Source organism: Lissotriton helveticus, chromosome 9, assembly GCF_964261635.1.
Source record: "Lissotriton helveticus chromosome 9, aLisHel1.1, whole genome shotgun sequence".
Lineage (NCBI taxonomy): Eukaryota > Metazoa > Chordata > Amphibia > Caudata > Salamandridae > Lissotriton > Lissotriton helveticus.
The window spans coordinates 230588356-230610525 of NC_136070.1; the positions used below are offsets into that span (position 1 = coordinate 230588356).

The 22170-nt window shown below is 45.4% G+C and overlaps 1 protein-coding gene across 1 annotated transcript in view; it reads left to right on the forward strand.

The window, feature by feature from the left end:
• PLEKHG3 (pleckstrin homology and RhoGEF domain containing G3) overlaps positions 1–22170 on the forward strand; it is a 203415-nt gene that overhangs the window by 51128 nt on the left and 130117 nt on the right. The window contains exons 4-5 of the mRNA XM_078662284.1: positions 10469–10538; positions 17318–17364. Coding sequence (XP_078518410.1) covers positions 10469–10538; positions 17318–17364 — 117 coding nt within the window. The remainder of the gene's footprint in view (positions 1–10468; positions 10539–17317; positions 17365–22170) is intronic.

Sequence of the window (22170 nt, forward strand, 5' to 3'; positions counted from 1 at the left end):
GTAAGTGATTGCAAAGCTACATGGGATTCAATATCTAGCATCTGTTTAAAGCGATTTCACCACATTTCTTCCACTCACAAAGACCTCCGGGCTTGGGTCTCCATCTTTTTCTGTAGTAAGAGCTACTTCTGCTCAGTGAAAATCATTGTGAGCTACTGAAGGGTAAGCAGTTTGTGCATTTTTACAAGGCACCTCCACACCCAATTTAATTGATTTAAGCCTATTGTCCATAGAGCCAGATATTATAGTTTGAACAAATTACTTTGCCTAGGGGCTCTATGACAAGCCTGTCATGTGTGTCAATTAGAGTGTGGTCTTTGGGGGATGTATAAACTGGTGTATGCATGAATTGGATACATATGTATGGGTGACTGAGAGCCTGTGTCCTGTACTTGCGGCACAGAACTTAACTTTCATCATAATCAGCGCTGTTTACATGTATAACTCATACATAAAACCATTGTTTTTAAATGGGAGAAATGTAAAGTGCAGAAAAATGTTCTGCAAAAATGCTCATAATAAGGAAAAAAAATCCTTTAAAATTCCTCCCACTTAAAATAATGGCTGTATTTTTCAGTTATGAATATGGCAAAATGTATACAGCCATTGGCAGTAAGATGCCTGCTGTGTGTAAAGGTGACACTTTAAAATGGGGGAAAATTCAACTGAAGAATTAACTTTATGTTCAAATGTTGTTTTATTGAAATCATATAAACTTTTCTCCCATTTCCAAGTGTCACATTTACAAACACCAGGCATCTTTCTCACAGTGGCCTGTTCACACGTTGCCATATTTATACAAGAAAGATACAGCCATTTGTTTAAATCTTAGGAATTTTAAGTGAAGAAACATGCTTCATAAAATATTAAGATGCAATTGGCCTAATTGAAAGTGGAGAAATACATGAAGACATAATATTTCATAAAAGTATTGTTCTTTACTTAAAAGGTTTCCCATTTAAAAAAAGAAAATTAGTGTATTTTTCAGTTACAAATATAGTACAGTGTCTACTGGCCACTGGAAGCAAGAGGACTACTGTTTGTCAATACGACACTTTGAAATGGGAGAACGTTAAAATGAAGACTTAACTTAATCATTAAGCTAATGTTTCATTTTCTCCCATTTAAAAGCAATCGGAATTATCATTTTGTTCTCACGCTCAAATATTGAGTTGACAAGGACTTTTATTTAAGAGTTAAATACCTCAGTGCTTCAGTTTTTCACCTCTGTTCCCTTAGGTTGGCTCATAAATCTGGCCAAGGATTTGTGAAACTAGGTTTGCCTTGACAGATTTTCAATTCCATTAGGGTATGTAACTACCTCATAAAGTTATATGGCGCCCAGACACTACCAAACATTGAAGATTGTCAGCAAATGTTAGTGTATTCTCTGCTCCACTCATAGGCTCTAAGGCAGGTGTCTCTAACCAGTCAATCATGAGCTACCAGTAGTTTACAGATGCTTTCAGAGTAGCTCGAAGCCTTGAGATAATTTTTAAACAAGCACAAGGTCACATTTTCTTTTTAAAGTTGAGGGAAAGTTAGGTGTATTTTACATTATTATCATCTGGCTGAAGATATCAACGTGCGTTGACCTCATAAAAATCCCTAGCCTGGAAGTGTTCTCTGTTTGACCAGACTAGTTTTCACTTTTTTGTTTAAAGAATGTCTTCCTTACTTTAGGCATTTTTTGCAGACAAACTCCCTACTGTAGGGACAGTAACCCTAAAGGGCTCGATACAAACCATTGTTTTAGCACATAGCCAAATAATTAACCACAAGGGGACTTTTTATCCACTAGGCATGAACACCCTCGGCTGTGGAAGATAATAGGGCTGGCGAAGGTCTTAACTGAACAATATTATTATAAGATGTGGCTCCCATCAAAGCGTAGCATTTCAGAATTATATATATATATATATTTTTAAACACAATCACAAAGAATGACCCGTCATTAGATAAGGAGTCTGAATATCCGCTAACCAAATTTAACGGAAAACTTACTACACATTTACTAATAGTTGCCTGTTTGACAATAGCCCAGCAGTGGCGATTCCAGACCTCTCCTGGACACGACTTTGGGAGATATCTTTGCATGTCATAACTATCTTTACTTTTAACACAATAGCAATCTAGACTGCTCACCTGTTTGGCCCTGGAGCTTTCTATTATGCAGTATAAGGTTGCATCATCTTAGAGGTTGTGCTCATACTGTTGCTGGGACGTCCCTTTGACGTTCTGGGGGTCTTAGAAGTCCCAAGGTTTTTCTAAGTCCCACTTTTTTCAACAGTCTTGAGCCGTTTCTCTTGATAACTTCTAAGGGTACCAGGACGTCAAGGACAGAATTTCTGGACTAGGACTCACTTCAGCAGAGGCCACAAGCAGTGTTCAGTCCAGTTCTAGTTGTATTTGGTCAGCTGGTCACTCCAGCTTAAGTGTGACTTGCAGCTCGTTTTGTCCCTCTAGCCACACAGGCGGGCAGAAAACTGACCCTCCAAGTCCACTTAGTCCTTAGTGCTATGGGAGCCGGACCAGCACTTTAGGTCTCTGCATAGGTCACAGACAGCAGTTCAGTCCTCTTCTGTTCTTCCACAGGTCCAGATGTGTTCTTAGGACCAAGCAGTGAGGTACCATTTTTCAATAGGCATTGGGTAGGGACGACTCCTAGACACTCCTTGACAAGTGAGTAAATAGTTCCCTAGTGCAAACTTTTCCACTTTTGTAGCACATCTAGTTTGCCAGACTGTAATCTTTTAATGGTGCACTATTCTTAGTGAAATGTGAGGGCGGATGGAGTTTGCTGTCAAAATGTGCATGATGAGCCCTCATGGGGCAGAATGTTCTAACAGCCCTCTGTAGTGGCAGTACTGGCCATTAAAGGCCCATTTCCTAGTTAAAGGCCTTCGATTCGGGTCTAGAACGCAGGGGGAAGGGGGGCTTTATGGCTGGTATTTGGAATAGGTCTAGGTGCTGTGTCTGTATTGTATTGCAGAGTTATATACCGCATATTACTTATGCTGAAGCGTTGAAGCGCTTGCCAGCAGGTAGCATTCTACGCAAAGGAGCCCAGGGTTTGTAGAGTTGGCTGTAAGTGTTGCAAGTATTCCTATTTTATGCAGCATTTTTTGAGTTGGTATACAAATTATTTGGATGGATTTTCTAATGTAAAGAAAAGTTGTTCGTTGTTGATGCAGATGCTGTAGCTCTGTATCTATTAGCATTCCTAATTCCTAATAGCTCTTATGGTTTTTCTTCCATCTCCCAAAAGAATTCAATACCAAGAGGAGGTCTGGGAGACTTCCGATTTCCCCTTATTTCTCTGCTAAATTGATTCAGCATCCTTCCATTTGGTTGATTGGTAATTTACAGTGATATATAGGAAGATATAGTCTGGAAAAGGTTACACCACATAGTCCTCTGATGGCCACCCAGAGCTGGCACTGATCTCTCCACTGCCCATGCCAGTCTCCCTCTTGAAACTTATCTTCCAGTGCCAGTCGAATTACACTCTGCCCCGATCTGTCTTCCTTCTGCCCCTGTACTCTTTTTATGTCATATTTGTGCCAGATATGCAACTCGTGTCCAGGCCTGCCTCTACTCTATTCCCCGGCTTTCCTGACTATGGTATTTCTTTCCTTCAGGATTTGTTTTCAGGTCAGTATTTTTTAAACTAATTTTCTAAAGCCTTAGTTGGTCTTATAGTCTGTAATAAACAAGCATTTACAATGCAATAGGTCTCGCATTAGGAAAGTTTGAGCTATTGGTATTGTGAATGGCAATGTTTTTATTTATGTGTTGGTTTTGAAAATAGCGAAATTAATAGCTTTGGCATTTACAATGGCAATAGTTTTAACTCTTGCAAATGTGACACCTATAGCATTTGTAATGCAATATGTGTTGTATTTACGTGACTTGGATGTATTGATATTACAAATAACAATGGCTTTTATTTTTTTTAATAATTAATACTTAAATAAAAGTTTTTGTAATGGCAATAGCTTAAACTTTTGTAAACAACTTTTGTGATTATGTTCAGTGTATTTTATTGTGACGAAAATACAAGAACAGAAGTGAAATATTAACATCTTTTTTGTGACATTTGTAATAAAGCTTGAAACATTGAAGAACTTATTTTAACCATTTGATAGATAGAGTGAGGGCGATAGATAGATAGAGTGAGGGCGATAGATAGAGTGAGGGCGATAGATAGAGTGAGGGCGATAGATAGATAGAGTGAGGGCGATAGATAGATAGAGTGAGGGCGATAGATAGATAGAGTGAGGGCGATAGATAGATAGAGTGAGGGCGATAGATAGATAGAGTGAGGGCGATAGATAGATAGAGTGAGGGCGATAGATAGAGTGAGGGCGATAGATAGAGTGAGGGCGATAGATAGAGTGAGGGCGATAGATAGAGTGAGGGCGATAGATAGAGTGAGGGCGATAGATAGAGTGAGGGCGATAGATAGAGTGAGGGCGATAGATAGAGTGAGGGCGATAGATAGAGTGAGGGCGATAGATAGAGTGAGGGCGATAGATAGAGTGAGGGCGATAGATAGAGTGAGGGCGATAGATAGAGTGAGGGCGATAGATAGAGTGAGGGCGATAGATAGAGTGAGGGCGATAGATAGAGTGAGGGCGATAGATAGAGTGAGGGCGATAGATAGAGTGAGGGCGATAGATAGAGTGAGGGCGATAGATAGAGTGAGGGCGATAGATAGAGTGAGGGCGATAGATAGAGTGAGGGCGATAGATAGAGTGAGGGCGATAGATAGAGTGAGGGCGATAGAGTGAGGGCGATAGATAGATAGAGTGAGGGCGATAGATAGATAGAGTGAGGGCGATAGATAGATAGAGTGAGGGCGATAGATAGATAGAGTGAGGGCGATAGATAGATAGAGTGAGGGCGATAGATAGATAGAGTGAGGGCGATACATGGATAGAGTGAGGGCGATAGATAGAGTGAGGGCGATACATGGATAGAGTGAGGGCGATAGATAGAGTGAGGGCGATAGATAGAGTGAGGGCGATAGATAGAGTGAGGGCGATAGATAGAGTGAGGGCGATAGATAGAGTGAGGGCGATAGATAGAGTGAGGGCGATAGATAGAGTGAGGGCGATAGATAGAGTGAGGGCGATAGATAGAGTGAGGGCGATAGAGTGAGGGCGATAGAGTGAGGGCGATAGATAGATAGAGTGAGGGCGATAGATAGATAGAGTGAGGGCGATAGATAGATAGAGTGAGGGCGATAGATAGATAGAGTGAGGGCGATAGATAGATAGAGTGAGGGCGATAGATAGATAGAGTGAGGGCGATACATGGATAGAGTGAGGGCGATACATGGATAGAGTGAGGGCGATACATGGATAGAGTGAGGGCGATACATGGATAGAGTGAGGGCGATAGATGGATAGGATGAGTAAATGGATGGATGGGATGATGGATAGATGGAGTGGCCAGAGAGCAGACAGAGTGGATGTATATTGCTTATTGGCTATGCGGATGGTTTTTGTAGTTTGAACAAAGGGTACCAGATGTGGTGGGTTTGTTGGTGCAGCTTATTGACATCTAGATGGATACTGTAGAAAGAGCAGACAAACTGTCTGGAAGGATACTACATACTGGATGAACAGATAGATGGCTGGATGGATGGAAAGACGGACGGACGAATACATGGATGGATGAATGGACGGATGGATGGACGGATGTACTGATGGCTGGATGGATGGACGGACGGACGGATGTTTGATTGGGTGGATAGGGTAGATTGTCCATACTGCGTACAGAACACCACATTGGTTCGATCCTACATATTGCACGCATGGTTGGAACTGAGAAGCAATCTTCAGGCACAATAAAAATTTAGTTCCCACTTAAAATGTTTTTTTAAACCATCCAGTACTTGGAGGGTAGAAAGGACCCTTATTTGTGACACTATTTCTCCAGCAAGGGAACTGTGCAAACAATCACCATCTTAAAACACAAGCCACAATTGTGGAACACTTCTGTATTCCTCTCCTACAACAGAGACTCTTTCAAGCATAAGCAGTGCCACTGGAATTGGTGGCAGGGAAGGACCAAATTGTGCGGCAAGAAAAGGAAAATTATCTGGAACAATGCAGCACATTCTGTGATAGTATTACCTCATTATTTTGTCATTTGTACATGTTAACGCTGTCGGGGAAAAGCGTTTCACCGCATTAGAACCAGTCTAAGACTTAAAAACAGCAATAAACAATTGAAAGACAACCAGTTACCTTTGCAAATGGCCTTACACTGCACACTAACACATGTAGGCAAGTTTTAATAACTTTTGACCTTTTTGAGCTAGAAATGTTTTTGTTAAAATATGCAGATTATGGATCACATGATGGATTTGACAATTGTTGAAAATCCGTAGTTATGTGACAACCGCTGTGACAGCAAAACCATATAATTCCAGTGGCAAAAGGACAACACAAAGCAGGAGTTGCTCCAGATTTCTTTTGATTATCTCTTAAAGAATTAGAAGTAGCACTGTGAAGTTAATGGGACAGATGGTAATAAATCTTGAATCAAAAGATTTTGTTAGCTTTATCCCTAAAACCTTCCAGTTGCGGGTATGCAATATTCTCGTATTTTTTTTCGCAGCAATTGCACAAAATTACAGCAAAATGATGGAAATTATATATAATTACGCAAAATATAAACTGCCATTTGGCATTGTATCTTGGTGCACAATGTGTCTTTGCGTCCACTTTGGATGCCTTTGGCAAAAAAACAAAAGTACTGCAAACAGCAGCTCCCTCTCTGTCGCCTGCTTTGTTCGAGACATTTGCTGTAAATTTATCACGTAGTTATACACTGTGGTATAACAGAGTATTTACAGGAATTTCATAACACAAGAGTAACAGGAAATTCCTTAAGTTAAGCTAATACACCAGTTCAATGCACATTTCGCCTAGGCTTATTTTCAGTCAGAAAAGCAACCTCTGTTCTTGTGGGATTAAAATGCTGACAGGGTAGTTTTTTCACAATCGCATGATAGCACCCTAAAACAATAGATCAACACACTCGACAGCAATGCATATTTCCCTCATTGTTTAAATTAGAGGGCTTTACTCGTTTAAGTAGGTCTCTAAACCAAACTTTGCCAGAATGCATGACGCCAAAGAGTAGCGCAGTGTCAACAAAATTATCAGTACTCTAGCACGTCTTTACAAAGATCAATACCAGGTCCTCCTGAAGAGGGGAGGTCGCAAAGAACAAAGCCTTAAAATCAAAAGAAACAAGGCACTCATAGACCTGAAAACAATTAGCGCAATCTCACCGTGCTTGCATGGTTAGTCCGGCAGGGCGACGTGCACGTAACCGAAACCTTCCATGGGGCGGGACTTCCGTCTTCGGAAGCCCGCGCATGCGCCCACGGAGAGAAGCAGTGCTGGTGACGCGGGGCTCCCATGGCCGAGGGAGAGCCCCGCGGAGGCTGCAAGACTGACTTTAGAATGGCGGTAAGTGGCGCTGGGGGGCTTGTATGTTGGCGGCGGCGGGGCGGGGGGCGCTTGTATGTATGTGGCGGCGGCGGTGGCGGGGGGGGCTCTGTATGTGAGTGTGTGTAGGTGCGCTCCTGTGTGTGTGCGGCGGGGGGTGGGGAGGGGGTGCCGTAGGGGGGGATGCGCGTGTGTGTGTGTGTGTGCCTTCCTGCCTGCGTGTGCATGTGTGTATGTGTGTTCAGGGAATCTGTGGCAGGGGACGTGCACGGCGCCGGGCTGGGCGTGCGCGTTCGCGCACCCAAATCCAGCAGAAAAGCGCGTAACACCCTCTTGTCCGTCCTTCCCCCGAGACAGGCAACTATACGTCTCCAGCTGGACACGCATCCTTCGGATGCAGTTTACCAGCGAGACCTAAAAATGAATGAGCAAGACTTACTCCCGCTTCTATAAAAAGGTGATAAAAATTCCTGTCACAGAGACCTCTCTTTCATCCAAGGGCAGTTAAATTCTAGAATGAGAAGTGAACACTTTTTCGACTGCACAGTACCTCTATCCACTACTCTTACACATACCCCGGTCTCTACCATTTATTTCCAGAAAAGGATTATAGCAGATTTAACTGTTTAAAGAAAAAAGCTTTAATAACGCTTGTTCGTAGGGAGAAGACGACAAAAGAAAATACTTGCCCTCATCATCTGATACGTAGGCCCTTATTCCTGGTGGGTTGGAAATGGGTGTAGTATTTGCCACAAATTGTAAATACTGTGGGGGCCCAGTGTTTGAAGGGTGTGTAATTTCCCTTATTCCAAGTTTCCCTCTCGAAAATGAGAAGTTTATGTTGAATTTGTTTCCTGCACCACATTCCATATATATTGACATTTGCTACATTTTCCCTTAGTAAGTTGCACAGGTTTAACCTTCCAAAATGTATAAGAGAAAATTATGGGTGTGCTTGGAGTGTATTACCTCGGTTATGGGCGTATGATGTGCCTGGATTTCATGACCTCAGATGAGAACATAAGATGTGCCTGGACTGCCTGGCTTCAGATGAAAACATTGAATGTACCTGGACTGCATAGCCTCAGATGAGAGCATAAGATGTGCCTGGACTGCATGGCTGGAGATGAGGGTGTAAATAGGGCCTGGACTGTGTCGCCTAATATTAGGACACATCTGACCCTTTGGGATCTAAATAAGATTTAGAATGGAGAATGGATCATTTGGCTGTAGGTGGATGGCAGCTACACAATGCACCCTGAAAATGTTTTTTTTTCCTGAACTTTCTGGACATTCTTCCTAAAACCCTTTACCTTCTGGAATCCTCTCTCCAGGAGTTTGGATCAGAAGTCTCAGTCATATTTGGATTTTCTGCCCTGGACTTTGCCTTTTCAGCAAACACATCAAACACAGTGAAACAGGTTCTGGGGATGGGCCACAGGAACAACACGATGAGCCGCTCATTTTTGCACAACACCCGGAGGCTGTTTAATAAACATCTTGTCAGAGCAAATTAAGGCATGTTCCAAGCTTCTGGGGCTCGCACTAACCAGACCACATTCACAAGATCTACCCAGCCGAATATTCAGGGATCATTGGAGTGTCCTGGAGGCGCACAGTAGCAAATGTGTTCAATGATGCTCCTGGCATCTCTAATCTTGTTCTGTACAAACACTTGCTGGTTATGCCTAAAACTGGCTGTTGAAAATCCAGGATGCTCTGGGCATCACATATGTTCAAGCTATGTAGTTCTTTGTGGATTGGCCTTTATTTTTCAATGAAAGCACTCGCCAGTGTGGCCAGGTCGTTTTTCACCAAGAATCTATAGTATCTGTGGTTGGGTATGCTGAGCACCCGATTTGGGCAGGTAACGCAGGAAAGCATATCTCTTAGAAAGCACGGTCCCAACAGAGTTTAATGCTATGTGGGTGGTGCAGAAACCATTTTCATAAATTTCTGATAGGAACCTATAAAGCAAGCAGTTTTGTTAAAGCTCACTCGTATAATTCAAATATCCATGAAAATATTGGTTGCGCATATTACAAACTTTTTCAGTGAAAGTTTGGAATCAAGAAAGGAACTTTCAATACTGCTTCCCAGGTCAGAAGCTAGGTCCATCCTCGATAAATCTGTGCGAGGATGAAGTTGTGCATCTGATGTACTACTTCACCACAAAGTTGGCAGCTGAAGTGTGAAAGATTGAAGATCATTATACTAGGGTAGAAATAGATTTATGCAGAGTCGCCTATCAATCTATTGTTTTTAAAATAATTAGGGTGTCCTCCCAATGGAGGAAGCTTCAAGCTTGTTAATTAGTGGAATAATTGGGATCCGGGTCACCACACATATCATCACACTGACCACGATTCTCATTCCTCGTAGGTTGATGAAGTTAGTAGAAATTTGAATTGGACAATGAGGCTGTATAAATATGTGCACGTACAGTGTACGTGGATAAGCAGTACATTTAACAACTGTTACACTTCTGAGATTATTTTTTATTTTCCTTTTACTTTTTTATGTTTTAAAACTGACCCAAGAAGTGGGCCTGCATTTCGCTGTCGAGGTAAGCAGCCCCTGGAGTTGATTCCAGATAAGTGTGCCTTTTGTTGGGAGGGAGTGCTTGTGTGCCTCTTTACCGAGGATTGTGTGATGTCCTGGTCACTCAGAGCATTTTGGAACGAATTCTTTGACTTAGCTGAAGCATGTGTTATGATTTCACTAATGCAGGTTGGTTTTGCTGTGTTCCGAAGATTTATGCCAAAACATACCTCTAACCTTGTTGCAAAAAAGTCCTCCTGACTTTGCAGTAGGTTGAATCCCTCAACCAAAGATTCCTTTATGGGATTTCAAGAATCATTGGGTTGGATCATCTGCTCTAGCATCTGCTATTAGCAGGTTGAGAAGTATGTTTTAAAACCACTTCCTGTATAAAACACATTTAGTGCACATTGAAAAGGAGAACTGTGTTTTAAAGTGTTTTTTTTCTCTTCTCTTAGTGAACTCTTGCAGGACCTTGACAGCTGCGACAATGATCCCGTTGCTGTGGCCAGCTGCTTTGTCGAAAAGGTAAGTGCTCCAAAATAATTTTCCTTTTTTGACAGAGCGGTGCTTGTGAAACCAAGTCAATACAATGGGACTAGTATGACAGAGCAGGGACATAGGATGCGACATCCAAGGCCTTCTCTGCTTGGAGGATTTGCAGACAATTATGGTTTAAATCTCAGTTGCTACAGCGTTTTTAGGTCTGGCCTGCGACCACTTTCGCTGGCCAGCCTAATGTAATAAAAAATAAAATATGCATACATGTTAAAAGAGGGGCTTTACATCAGAGATACCATAGGTGGTGGTAGGAAGAAATCTTGTGAATAGTCTACACCACAGGCAGTCGCTCTGTGTAGAATTCTAACCCATCATTTTTCACTTAGGATCACCCTTCTTTATCCACTGGACTGTTCAACTGTGATTCACATGTTGCTTCCCCCTGCTGCAGCACATAGCATGGGCCAATGGGTCAGCCCACTTCAGCCACCAGCTCTTTTTTATGCACTGAAGTGACTGCATTTTGACCGACCCCATGTGCACATCTGCCTACAAAGTGCATTTCACTGCCATGCCTGGTAGGCTAATCGCTTATTTTGCCATTTTGTTTTCTTTTCGGTTTTTCTTTGTTAGGCATCATTGTGTGTTTAAAATATGCCTAAGGGTTACTGCAGTTCAAAGGCAATAATACCGTTGCTGTGCACTATATCATGTTTTCCTGTGATATGCCTGAAGACTAAAAAGGGTTTTATGCCTCTTGTACAGGTGCCTGCTAGAGTGCAATACCCATACTGTTATAATTAAGTAGACACAATGGTTAGTATTGTTTACATGAAAACCTTGTATTGTAGCCATGTTCTCTTTTTTTCTTTCTTAATATAAAAAAATTAAAAGCTGCCACTGTAACAGTTTGACAAGGTCAGACCTGTTGGATTTGCGAGTGCTTGTTGCTTTAGAGAAGTCTACTGCTACCCATAGCATTCACAACTTATATTAACTGGAATTCCTCAAACAGCTGACACTGGCTGGTGTCGAAGCTCTTGGCCATATACCATTATTTAGTAGAAAAACACAGTGAGAGGAACCTATAAACCAGCAAGAGGGGACTGGAGTTTGAGGTTAAATTGCTGAAATTCTGAGACTGTGATAGAGATGTAATTGCTTTTTTTCTTCTCCGTGTGGTAGTAAAGTGTGCAAGGCAGGAGTCAATACCCAGTATCTGCACTCTTAGTGCCCTTGAAACCTTGGTCGAGACTGTCTATATAAAATATTAGTCCTACAAATCACAACTTCTAAAGAGATTTTGTAAATTCTAAGCTCAGTTTTTAAGGAGCTGATTTACAGTAGCAATATTATCCAAGGAGGTGGGCACTCCCAGGTCGTGATTGAGTGGGGCGGAGTAGGGTCTTCGGCTTCGCCATGGATCCTCTTACTCCACCTCAGTCCTAACTGCCTCGGATTGTCCTCACGCTTGGTTTACATAGCTTAATTAGAAAGTTTGAATGTTGAGAGCTACATTCAAGGCAGCGGAGTGGCTCAGAATGGTTGAACTACTCGAATAACCTTTCTAGCCCTTGTGTGTCCACTCTACTAGCTGTTATAGACCCTCCCCTGCAGCAGAGCTTATAATTCTGATTCAGAGCTTTTAACAATTAGTATAGCCCTCAGCAGAGCACTATACATAAGTATTAAAACACTGAAACATTGGAGACGATGGAGTGACTCCGGGCCAATAATGGTTGGTATAGGCCTTCTGCTCTAACATTCCATTTTTTGTCTTTCAGCATTTGTATTGTATAAGTTTCTACCCCCAGTAGTTAGGATGCTCTATTAGTCTTCTAGCCCCTCTGCTTCAGTCTCTAACAATGCTTAAACCCTCTCCGTTGATGTAGACCCTCCCCAGGGGCTTGGGCCTATAATTCGGATCCAGGTCCTTTAACAGCCAGCCTAGCCTTGAGCAGTGGGCTATAATGTTATAATCCATAAGAAATGGGCAGTGTAACGCATAAATACATAGAATAAGTACCTTTACATTAATAATAGCCCAACAAAAGGGGCCACGTGAAAAGATTGACGATGTTAGAAATCCAGACAGGAAACCTGTCCTGTTAGGAAATTTCCTGTGAGTTTTACTGTGACCTTAGGAGCCATCTGTCAAACTTGAGCTCGTCTCCATTAATTAAAATCATCATGGACCTGTACAAAGCGGATGCGTCAGCCAGGTGGATGAGAAACTTAAGTGGGAACATGGAAAATACATGAAACACACCTTAGAAATCTACAGAGGCAGATTTCAGGACTGGTTCTGCTTCCTGTTCTCATCTCAGACAGCGGTGCCAATAATCAGCATATACCGAATTCAACATCTGCCAAGCTGAGGTTGCCAAATGAGGCCAGTAGGCTACTCATAGCAGTGACCGTATTATTTGGCTTGCCTGCTAAGTAGCCAGTTTAGAGAGAAGTAGCCAAATGTTTTTGCTCCTTTCCATAGATTATGCTGTACCATGCACAGTAATTAAAATTTCATGCTGCAAAACAGAGCTGGTACTATGTTCTATTAACATTGAGCTGATATCATGTTTTGTTAACACAGAACTGAAACTGTGTTTTGTGGTTTCTACTGGAACCGTTTGATAAAGCTATTGTTTATAGATCTGCTGTTGGTATTGCTTTCTGTAGCACTAGCGTGTGAGGGCGGTGGTTAGGGTAAAAAAGTCTATTTTGCAATTTATATTTTTTGTACCGTGTTGCAACACCTCCTGGGCACATTTAGTCCTAACAAAATTGTTACAAATAAATGGAAATCACTACCTCATAATATCCATACAGATTCACCAAATATCCTTGTGTTCTAGAAAATTAGACAGCCGGCTCTACTAGCCGACACTACTAGGGAGGGAGTCTACAGGAAGACCGGTTCCCCAGTGTCAGGTACCCCACAAGACTCACCTGGGCTTGTGAAGCAATGCTGCAGAGACGACACAAACAGCCGCCCCTGGTCCCAACAAACCCCCGCGGGGAGTAACACCCGACAAGGATGAGATGGATCCAGGGATGGGGGCCAAAGGAACCAGGGAAGTGGCTTTTGGTGGTAGGGACGTTGGGAAGGGTCTTGGCACAGCTGAGGGAACAAGAAATGCCTGATTAGGACTAGGTACTACGCTCGTGTTGAAAACACCCCACAAAACACATGCAGACAGGAGCCCCTGTTTCTGACACTCACCACAACTCGTTGTTCGGTTTGACTCAATGAAGAGGTCTGTGAAGGGTCGTCCAGGATCCTTACGTCCTTGGCCAGGAAAACGAAAATGAGGCGCTCCCGTGCTAGGACCACCAAAGAACCAAAAGAACCAAAGGAAGGCGCTTCTGCGCTGAAAGGAAGTCACGAACAAGAACTCCAGGGTAAGCGCTATAGCGCGGCCCAAATGTACAATGCTCCCACGCTGTATAGGAAACAGGCAGTAGCGCTCCTGCGCAACCGCCAAAACAAAGGAATAACCAAAGTACAAAGTCAAAGTGCTCCTGCGCTACGGTCAAAACAACTGAGGAACCAAAATGCTGAAAGTTAAAGCGCACCTGCGCTTCCTACTGCAAATAGGCAGTAGCGCTCCTGCGCCACTGCCAACAAAAAGAGCAAAGGCAGGAATGTAGCAGCGAGCCTTCGCAGCTGCTTCCTAAAGGTACTATCAGCAGCGCTCCTGCGCGGCTGACTCCCGAAAATAGAACACAGCAAGCAGTCACGTAACGCGTGAGGAAAGGAAGCGTTACCGTGACTCGAAGTAGCCGTCCCTCCAGTAGAGCGGCAGAAGACCGGAACTCCCCAGCAGCCGCGCTTCAGCCCAGCAGACGTCGAAGTATCAGAAGCACCGATCCGGCGGGCTTCACGCATTTTAAGCGTGTTCCCCCGGAAGTGCTTGGTGAAGACGTTGTGGTGGAGGACTAGACCGGGACACCACTTCCGGCCGGAAGTGAGTATCCTGATGCCTGCATGCGTCCTGTGGCGCCCGGGACAGCGGAAAGCCGCCACACGACACCCAGCCTTACAATAGTATTGTATACAAGGCCAGAAAGAAACGAGTGGCCCCCTCTGTAAGGAGGCTTGCATCCGACTCCACACCGCGATTGTACCAAAGAGAAGCTTCTGTTCTAGCCTTCTAAACCGCACTTGATGAGACACCCACCAACCGGGAGAGTCTCTGCAGTTGAATTAACATGTTTACTCCCTCCCCTGAGAAGAGTGCCTGTGGTGACCACAGGTTGCAGTTTACACAATCACCTGAATTGTCACTTGGTGGTTTAACAGCTAGTGTTTAACCACTCAATAAAGTGGCACGTATTTATTTATTTAACTGAGACACAAGAGCATTTCATGAAAATCCACGATTCGACTAGCGTGTGCAAAATTCAGCTTGTTTCATTTGAAGCCTTTCTCCTAACCAGCAAGGGCAGATCTGGAGTGCCAGTAGCCAAAGACTTTACACCACTCGAGTCCCTTGATTCGATTGTGGTTTTTACTTTAATGAGGAATTGAAAAATACCAAGTGTGAGCATAAGTACACTCATCTGATCTCTTCTTCCCCTGCATGTGTGTCCTCCAGGCACATGCAAAGCTCAACCAAACTATGCGGAGCACACAGACTCGTATTTTGTCTTCATCTTATCAGCTAACTCAGTCTCCTTTGTTGTTTATCACTCGTGTTATCAAGATCAAAAGGTAAACATGTAAAGGCCTAATGTACGTACAGAAGGGTTGCAAATAGAGGGTGCAAATTGTGCAGCGACTTATTGCCAGCTGCCTGTAGTTTTGCTATTAAACCTATCTACTAATCAGCGAGATTGCAAGATTCCGATTCCTTGAGTGTTACATATGACCTGCCTAATTAATATTAATTAGGTAGACCTGATTTTGCCTTCACATACCCACCCCCCCTTTAAATAATTGACTGTGAATGCAGGGCTGAAGCCCTGCAAAAGACCGCAGACCTCAGTCTCTGCATTTCCAAAAGGAAAACTTAAAGAAAAGATAGCCTCCATTGAAGGGGCAAGTGCTGCTTTGAAGAAAGAAAGTGTTCCTTTTGGACAACTGCCCGCTCTACCCGAGGCTGCCAACGCCAGCCCCCCTTTGTAAATCTGTGTACTCCCCCTATGAGGAGTCGTTAACGTTCTAGTGGTTTGTGACCGTGGTTGTAGTAGTCATAAACCATTAATCTAGGTCATTGCAATTAGTTGGAGTTCAATCAGAATGATTTGCAAAACCCCCATGGCAAGTTGGAAAAGTTTTTTTGACTTGCAAAAGGTTTAGTACCTGGCTAAACACCATTTTGCCATTCGCAAAACTCAGATTTCGGAAATCACAGGACTTGCGACTGCAAAATGGTTTAGTTCAACTGGCCCATAACACCTTAACCACAACCTTAATTTGAACAGCCATGTGGTATCCCAGAAATGGGTGTTAGTTTAATTTATTGAGCGTGACTGGATTATTCAAAGATCTGAGAGGGCTTCAGCGTTCTTTTCATCCACTTTGTGAATATATCCGACTCTCCCAAGTTGGAAGTGTTGAACATGCCTGGTAACTGTGGGATACAGTCAGTCACATATGTGATGGACGCCTTCATGGAATTCTATCTAAAAAAGAGGGTTATCCTACATTATACGTCCCGTGTAGCGTGGTTAAATGTGGGACTTGAAGAATTTTTTGATTTATAAGGATCCTCACCCACCGGTACCACCCATGGCATGCTTGATCATCTGATCCTCACCCACTACACCTAGAGTGAGTGGGTGGGCTCAGCGCACTTTGTAAGCAGAGCACTTGTTCTAAAGGGATCTACAGTTAAAATTGCCTGCAGATTCCTCTAATCTATTCTTTATTGTGAGTACCTTTGGCATGATTAAAAACAGGTTTAAAAATGCGACGTTGGTTGTTCGGGATACATTATGACCCAAACATCGCCGGTCTACACGTTTCAGCCTTACTCACTGCCCATCTGGGTCATTGGGCTTTCTTTAGGATCATTATTGTCTATAATCCCTTATCAATGGTAATTAATCAATTTACCATGCAGTATAATGTTACGAAAATATCACACGTCAGAAATATGCATGTACATACGAATCATAAATGCGAATTTCCCTGTTTGTACTGCCCAATTATATTTTAAGGCTCCATAAGGTCTCGGGTGGAGAGCGGATCCTGAAGTTTAATAGAATTTGTATAGATTTGGCATCTAAGGGCATCCTTAATCTCTTGCTTGTCACTCATCCTTAATCTCTTGCTTCTCATTCCCCTAGTGTCATGCCTTCATGGAATGGCCATTGGAATTAACACTTTGCACTGAGAAACAAAGGAACAGCCTTCTCATCTCCGTACTGGTGAAGGTTTCATCGGTACTTTGCACAATGCACATCCACAGACTCACAAATCCATAGTACATGTTTATGGAACAACATTTACCCTACTAAGAAATACTCTGGCGTTCTCCACATCACCAACCGCACAAGAAGATCAAAGGCTCCCTGCTTGACTGGCCAAGTTAACTGTGGAGCTTGTGAATGGGTAAAAGATCTGATTCTTTCTTCAACTCCAGAGTTAGAGTTGAACACTGCTGCACCTAGAACTAAAAGGAGGTTTTTAAGAGTGTTGACAGCGATTGTAGTGGTTCTACGTGAATATAGGATTTGTACAAAAAAGGTTGTGTGTCATGCAGCTTATTTCGCTTCCCAGCTAGAGTGCCAGGTTCTTTAATACAGACTGCATTTTCAGGCCATGTTATTAAAATGTTGTTTTTGCTCTTTGCTTGCAGAGCCAATACTTCGATATTTACACCCAGTACTGCACCAACTATCCAAAGTAAGTAAGATATAAAAGTGACTAATCAATGCTATTACCAAGAAGTTTAAGAAAATATTATACACAAAAGCAAACGAGAGGAAGGGTGTGGATGATACTAACCTGTTTCAACAGGAGCGAAAGAGGCGCAGGCAGACACACGGGAAAGCCCTAATGTACTGGACATGTTTATGATTTTTGTAAACTGTTTAAATGTTGTGTGCACGTTCTGGCATGTTTTTACGTAGAGAAATGTACGTTTTTAATTTGTCACAATTTTATTAGACTTTCATCTGATTTTTATCTGTGATAAATAGCCGTAATTTCATGAACCTTAGTTTCAAATACATTCTATGCCGCCTTTTAAGGATTCAAACGTTTTTATTCTGTCTGACAGACTGCATTATTAAGCTTTATGCAAAGAATGAAGAAATGTAAAACGACAGCCAGGAGTGTACTCCGTAATCGTGGCTCTCATGCAGTTTGTTCTGCTCGGTGAATGGTCCTCTTTTCTAGTGCAGATTCTTTCATTCTGTGCTTGTCTCTAGACACTGTTTCAGATTTTAGCACGAGATTGTGAGAATTTAATGTTTGTTCCTGTTTTAAATGTTCTAGTTTGTGTCTGATATGGTGCACCAATTTCCACTTGCATTTCTTTTCCTACAGCGGAGTATTCATTCGATGTATCGTCATAGGAAAGACAAGCTGAGCGGTCAGTGACCGAGTCTCAGCGGTGCACAACCCTGTCCCATCTGACACATGCTCAGATGTATTTGTCACAAAGATAAAACGTGGGACTCGGCTTTGAAGCCCTTCTAACTTTTTCTGAAGTTGGCCTGGGTTGTTCATATACACTGGTCAACGTTTCCCATAATAATAATAATAATCCACATTTGTAAAGCGCGAACCATCACCCATTAGGGTCTCTAGGCGCTGGGGGCCATCGGGAAGATTAAGCAAGCTATTGCCCAGAGTCACATGGTGCTGGACTAATCTGCCGCCGGCCCCGGGGATCGAACCCTGATCCCCAGATTCCGAAGTCAGTCACCCTGGCCGTGGCGCCACACCTCTCCGATCATCCCTACCACCACCCAAAAGGGAATGGCAGACCAATGAGAGCAGCCCAAAGGCACAACTTTAAGTTTGTCAGAATTTAGTAACAACTAGTTGTCACACACCCATTCTGTCCCACACATAACCAACTTTCCACCATAGCTGAATATTAAGGGTGGTCCGTCAGGATGACCAAGGTTAGAAGCGGAGTATATATCAGATCGAAGAGGAGCGGGCAGAGCTGAACCTTGTAAAACCCAAAAATTCTAAGGCACAACTGCAAGACCCCAAAAGTCAAAGACAGAACTGAGGACACAAAACTCCCAATCTTGAGTTGCTGGGTTGTTCATATAAGAAAAGATCTAAGTCATCCCAGAGCCTTAATACCAGACATAACATACACTCCAGCCACTGTATGGTCCACAGTGTCCCCTGATGGAGCCAGCCTCACTGCCTCACAGCATGACTCCCCAAGTGTATTTGCAATGGATTCCTTCTGTTGTATTTCTAGAATGGGTCAGAACAGTGCTTGATATTCTGAGTAAAACTAATATCTAGGAATTTCCATTACAAACGTCTAACTAACTTGCATCTACACTTGACACAGTGAATAGCATAGACCAGCCCTACATGCAGAAGCCTCTTTTTCGTTTACACCAAGTTGGGATGCTATAAAAGTGTATTCTGTTAATAATTTCAACAAAACCTCATGGCCGGGGGGGCGTGTCTAAGATGGCGGCGTGATCGGACGCAGGTCTCCGGAGCTCCCTGCCCGATCCCGCCATATCGCCTAACATAGCCGCAATTCTCCGTTCATTGGCACCCGGAGGTCGGAAGAATCAACCGCCGGTGCTCGGCCAACCGAGAGACGGACGCCCATTGCGCCTGCTGCGAGAGAGCCGCCGGAACCCGGATTTGGCGCCATTGTGCAGCGGCTGCGCCGCTGGACCGGAGGGGGTCCCTTTGGCGGCCACCAGCGGCTCGCTGCCCCCCTGTGTGGTGGGGACACTCCTGGACATCCGGCGAGGCTTCGCTGAGCCCCGCTGCCGCCCGCTCGGGCCCTGGGGGCTTGCCGCTGCACCAGCACTTCTGCCCGGGCCGCCCTGATCCGGCGGCGGACTACGCAAGACCCCGGCTTCTGGCCTACTCGCGTACCGCGAGAGGGCCTGTGCATCGAGCCGGCAGCAGTTCCGGCAGGACGCCGGCCCACCCCTTCTGCAGCGGACCTCCTCGACTGCATTCCAGGCTGCCACGCACGTCGCCTGAGGCGGAGGCTGCCGCCCAAGCAACCCAGCGAGCGGCCCGGCGGCTGTGCAAATCGAGGCCTCGGCTTCGGGCCTAGCTCACTCCCCCACCTGCCTGGAATTCTCGCCGAGAGCCGACCTGAGCCCCGGCAGGCCCCGCAACTGAAGGGGCCCTGGACACTGCCCCCCTGGTTTTCCGGCAACCGGTGGCGACACAGCTGACCTGGCCTGGCGACCGAAGTCCCTGAGCACGCCGACCCACCACAGGTGAGGAGAGTGGGGAAGGGAGTGGAAGAGCTCGGGGGGCACAACCGAGTCCCCGGCGTACGGACATCCCTGTGGGCCCCCACTGCAGAATCCTAACTGATACCTTTGGAGCGCCTCTCTGGGGGGGTGAGCCGCCCTCCACTCATTGCGGTCTCTCGCCGGTCGGGCGGAGGCTACCACCTTGCCTCTCCCCCCCCCCCTGGGCTTGCGGTCATCTGAAGACATCGGTCCCTGCCCGTGCGCAGACGTCTACAGCCGCCTGGACACTGCCATACCCCCCACTCCCCGTCTGCCTCCTCACTGGTCCCTCTTAGTACACGCGCTCCACTATCCAACTGCCTGTCGGGGCCGTATTCCCTCACGCGCCATGGCAGGACAAAGAGGCAAAAAGGGATCGCAAACTCTCCCTGAACTGTTGGCTAAATCGCAGCCCAAGCCTGGCAAAGACCCGCCGTCCCCTGGGACCGGGAAGGCATCATCGGCGACCACGGATGACCAAATGCCCATCACCAAAGCCTTTCTGGAGACGCTCTTCAACTCGCTACGGGACGATTTCAAATCCCTGCAACAGGAGGTGGCGGGGGAAGTGAAGGAACTCCGGCGGGATGTGGAGGACCTCGGCGAACGGGTGGTCGCAGTCGAGGAGGCTGATCAAGCCAGGAGCTCCGAGATCGAACTGCTCCAGCAAGAAGTCCTGCGACTCACGGACCAGCACCTTGACCTCCAGGCCCATACGGAGGACCTGGAAAACCGTTCCAGACGGAACAACATACGGGTCCGGGGGGTCCCTCAGAAAGACGAGGGGGCTGATGTCACCGCGTACCTGCAGGCCCTCTTCAGGAGCATTCTGGGAGAGGCAGAAGATTTCCACATCCGCATTGACAGGGCACATCGCGTAGGACTGCCTCGCAGAGCCCCAGCCCCACCGCCGGACATCTTGGCCTTCCTTCCGGACTTCCCGCTTAAAGAACGGATCCTCCGGGAAGCCCGGAGAGCTCAGCCCATCCAGTTTCGAGGCCATCCCATTGCCCTATACCAAGATCTTTCCGCCACGACTCTCCAGAAAAGGAAGGACTTCAAGCCAGTCACGGACTTCCTGCGGGGAAAAGAAATCTCATATTCTTGGGGGCATCCCTTTCGAATCATATTCAAATGGAACGGACGGCTACAACAGCTACGATCTCTTAAAGACACTTGTGATCTCCTGGGTCTTGACCAAGTAGATGCTGAACCGGTTTTCAAGAGCTTGCAGGGCTCCTCCAGAGGGGGTTGGCAGACTGTAAGCCGCAGACGATCCCCTCCTCAGCGCTTCAGGCCCGATGCCTCTGTCATTTCCCGGGAGCGTGAGACTGCGGTGGCAGAGGTGATCAGGGAGACCTCTTCCCCAGAGTGATACTGACTCTTGCTTTGGAGATTGTGTATCGCACCCGCTCAGCCCTGACGGCTGGCGGTTCGGGCGGGGGGCCCGGTGAAGCTGCCATCGGAAATGACCCCTTCATTGTTCTTAACCACAATCCTGTGTGCCTTGACGGGATTGGGACTACAGGTTTCCATTTTGTTGGGTTTGGGTGGGGGGGAACTGGGTTTGGGGTTTTGTTATTACGCCGCGGCCTACTACTGTCCTTATTTGCATGTGCTACGTTGCATACTTTGGTGGCTGCGGGCTGTTTCTGGGAGGGATGTTGGGTTAGGGAGGGATCCAGGGTGGGGACCAGTGTGCCACGCTACTTCAGCTTTCGCGCGAAGAGACCCCTCACCAAGATGCATGTGCCGACTTGGAGTATTCACCCACACAAATGGCTCATACCTAGACACAAACAGGGACCATACCATACACTATTCACCGAGAACCGCCACGTGCTCCTTTGACGTGCCTATGGCCCAACCAGCACTGCATCACACACCCCCTGCGCGATGACAGACAACACCCTTAAGATTATAACGCTTAATGTGAAGGGGCTCAACAACCCGATCAAGAGGAGAGCTGTTCTCTCTTACTTGGAAAACTCTGAAGCCGCTATTTGCCTGCTACAAGAGACGCGTCTCCTCCAGAAGGACTGGCACAGAATGCGCTCGCGAGCCTTCCTGCAACAATTCTTTTCCTCCCTTCCAACAAAGAATGCCGGGGTTGCGATCCTAATCTCTAGCTCATTTAGAGGGAGGGTGGGTAACAAGGTGGGGGAAATCAAAGGCCGCCTCCTGGCATACACTCTCACCGTGGGTGACACAACGCTCACGATCGGCACCCTGTACGCTCCAAACA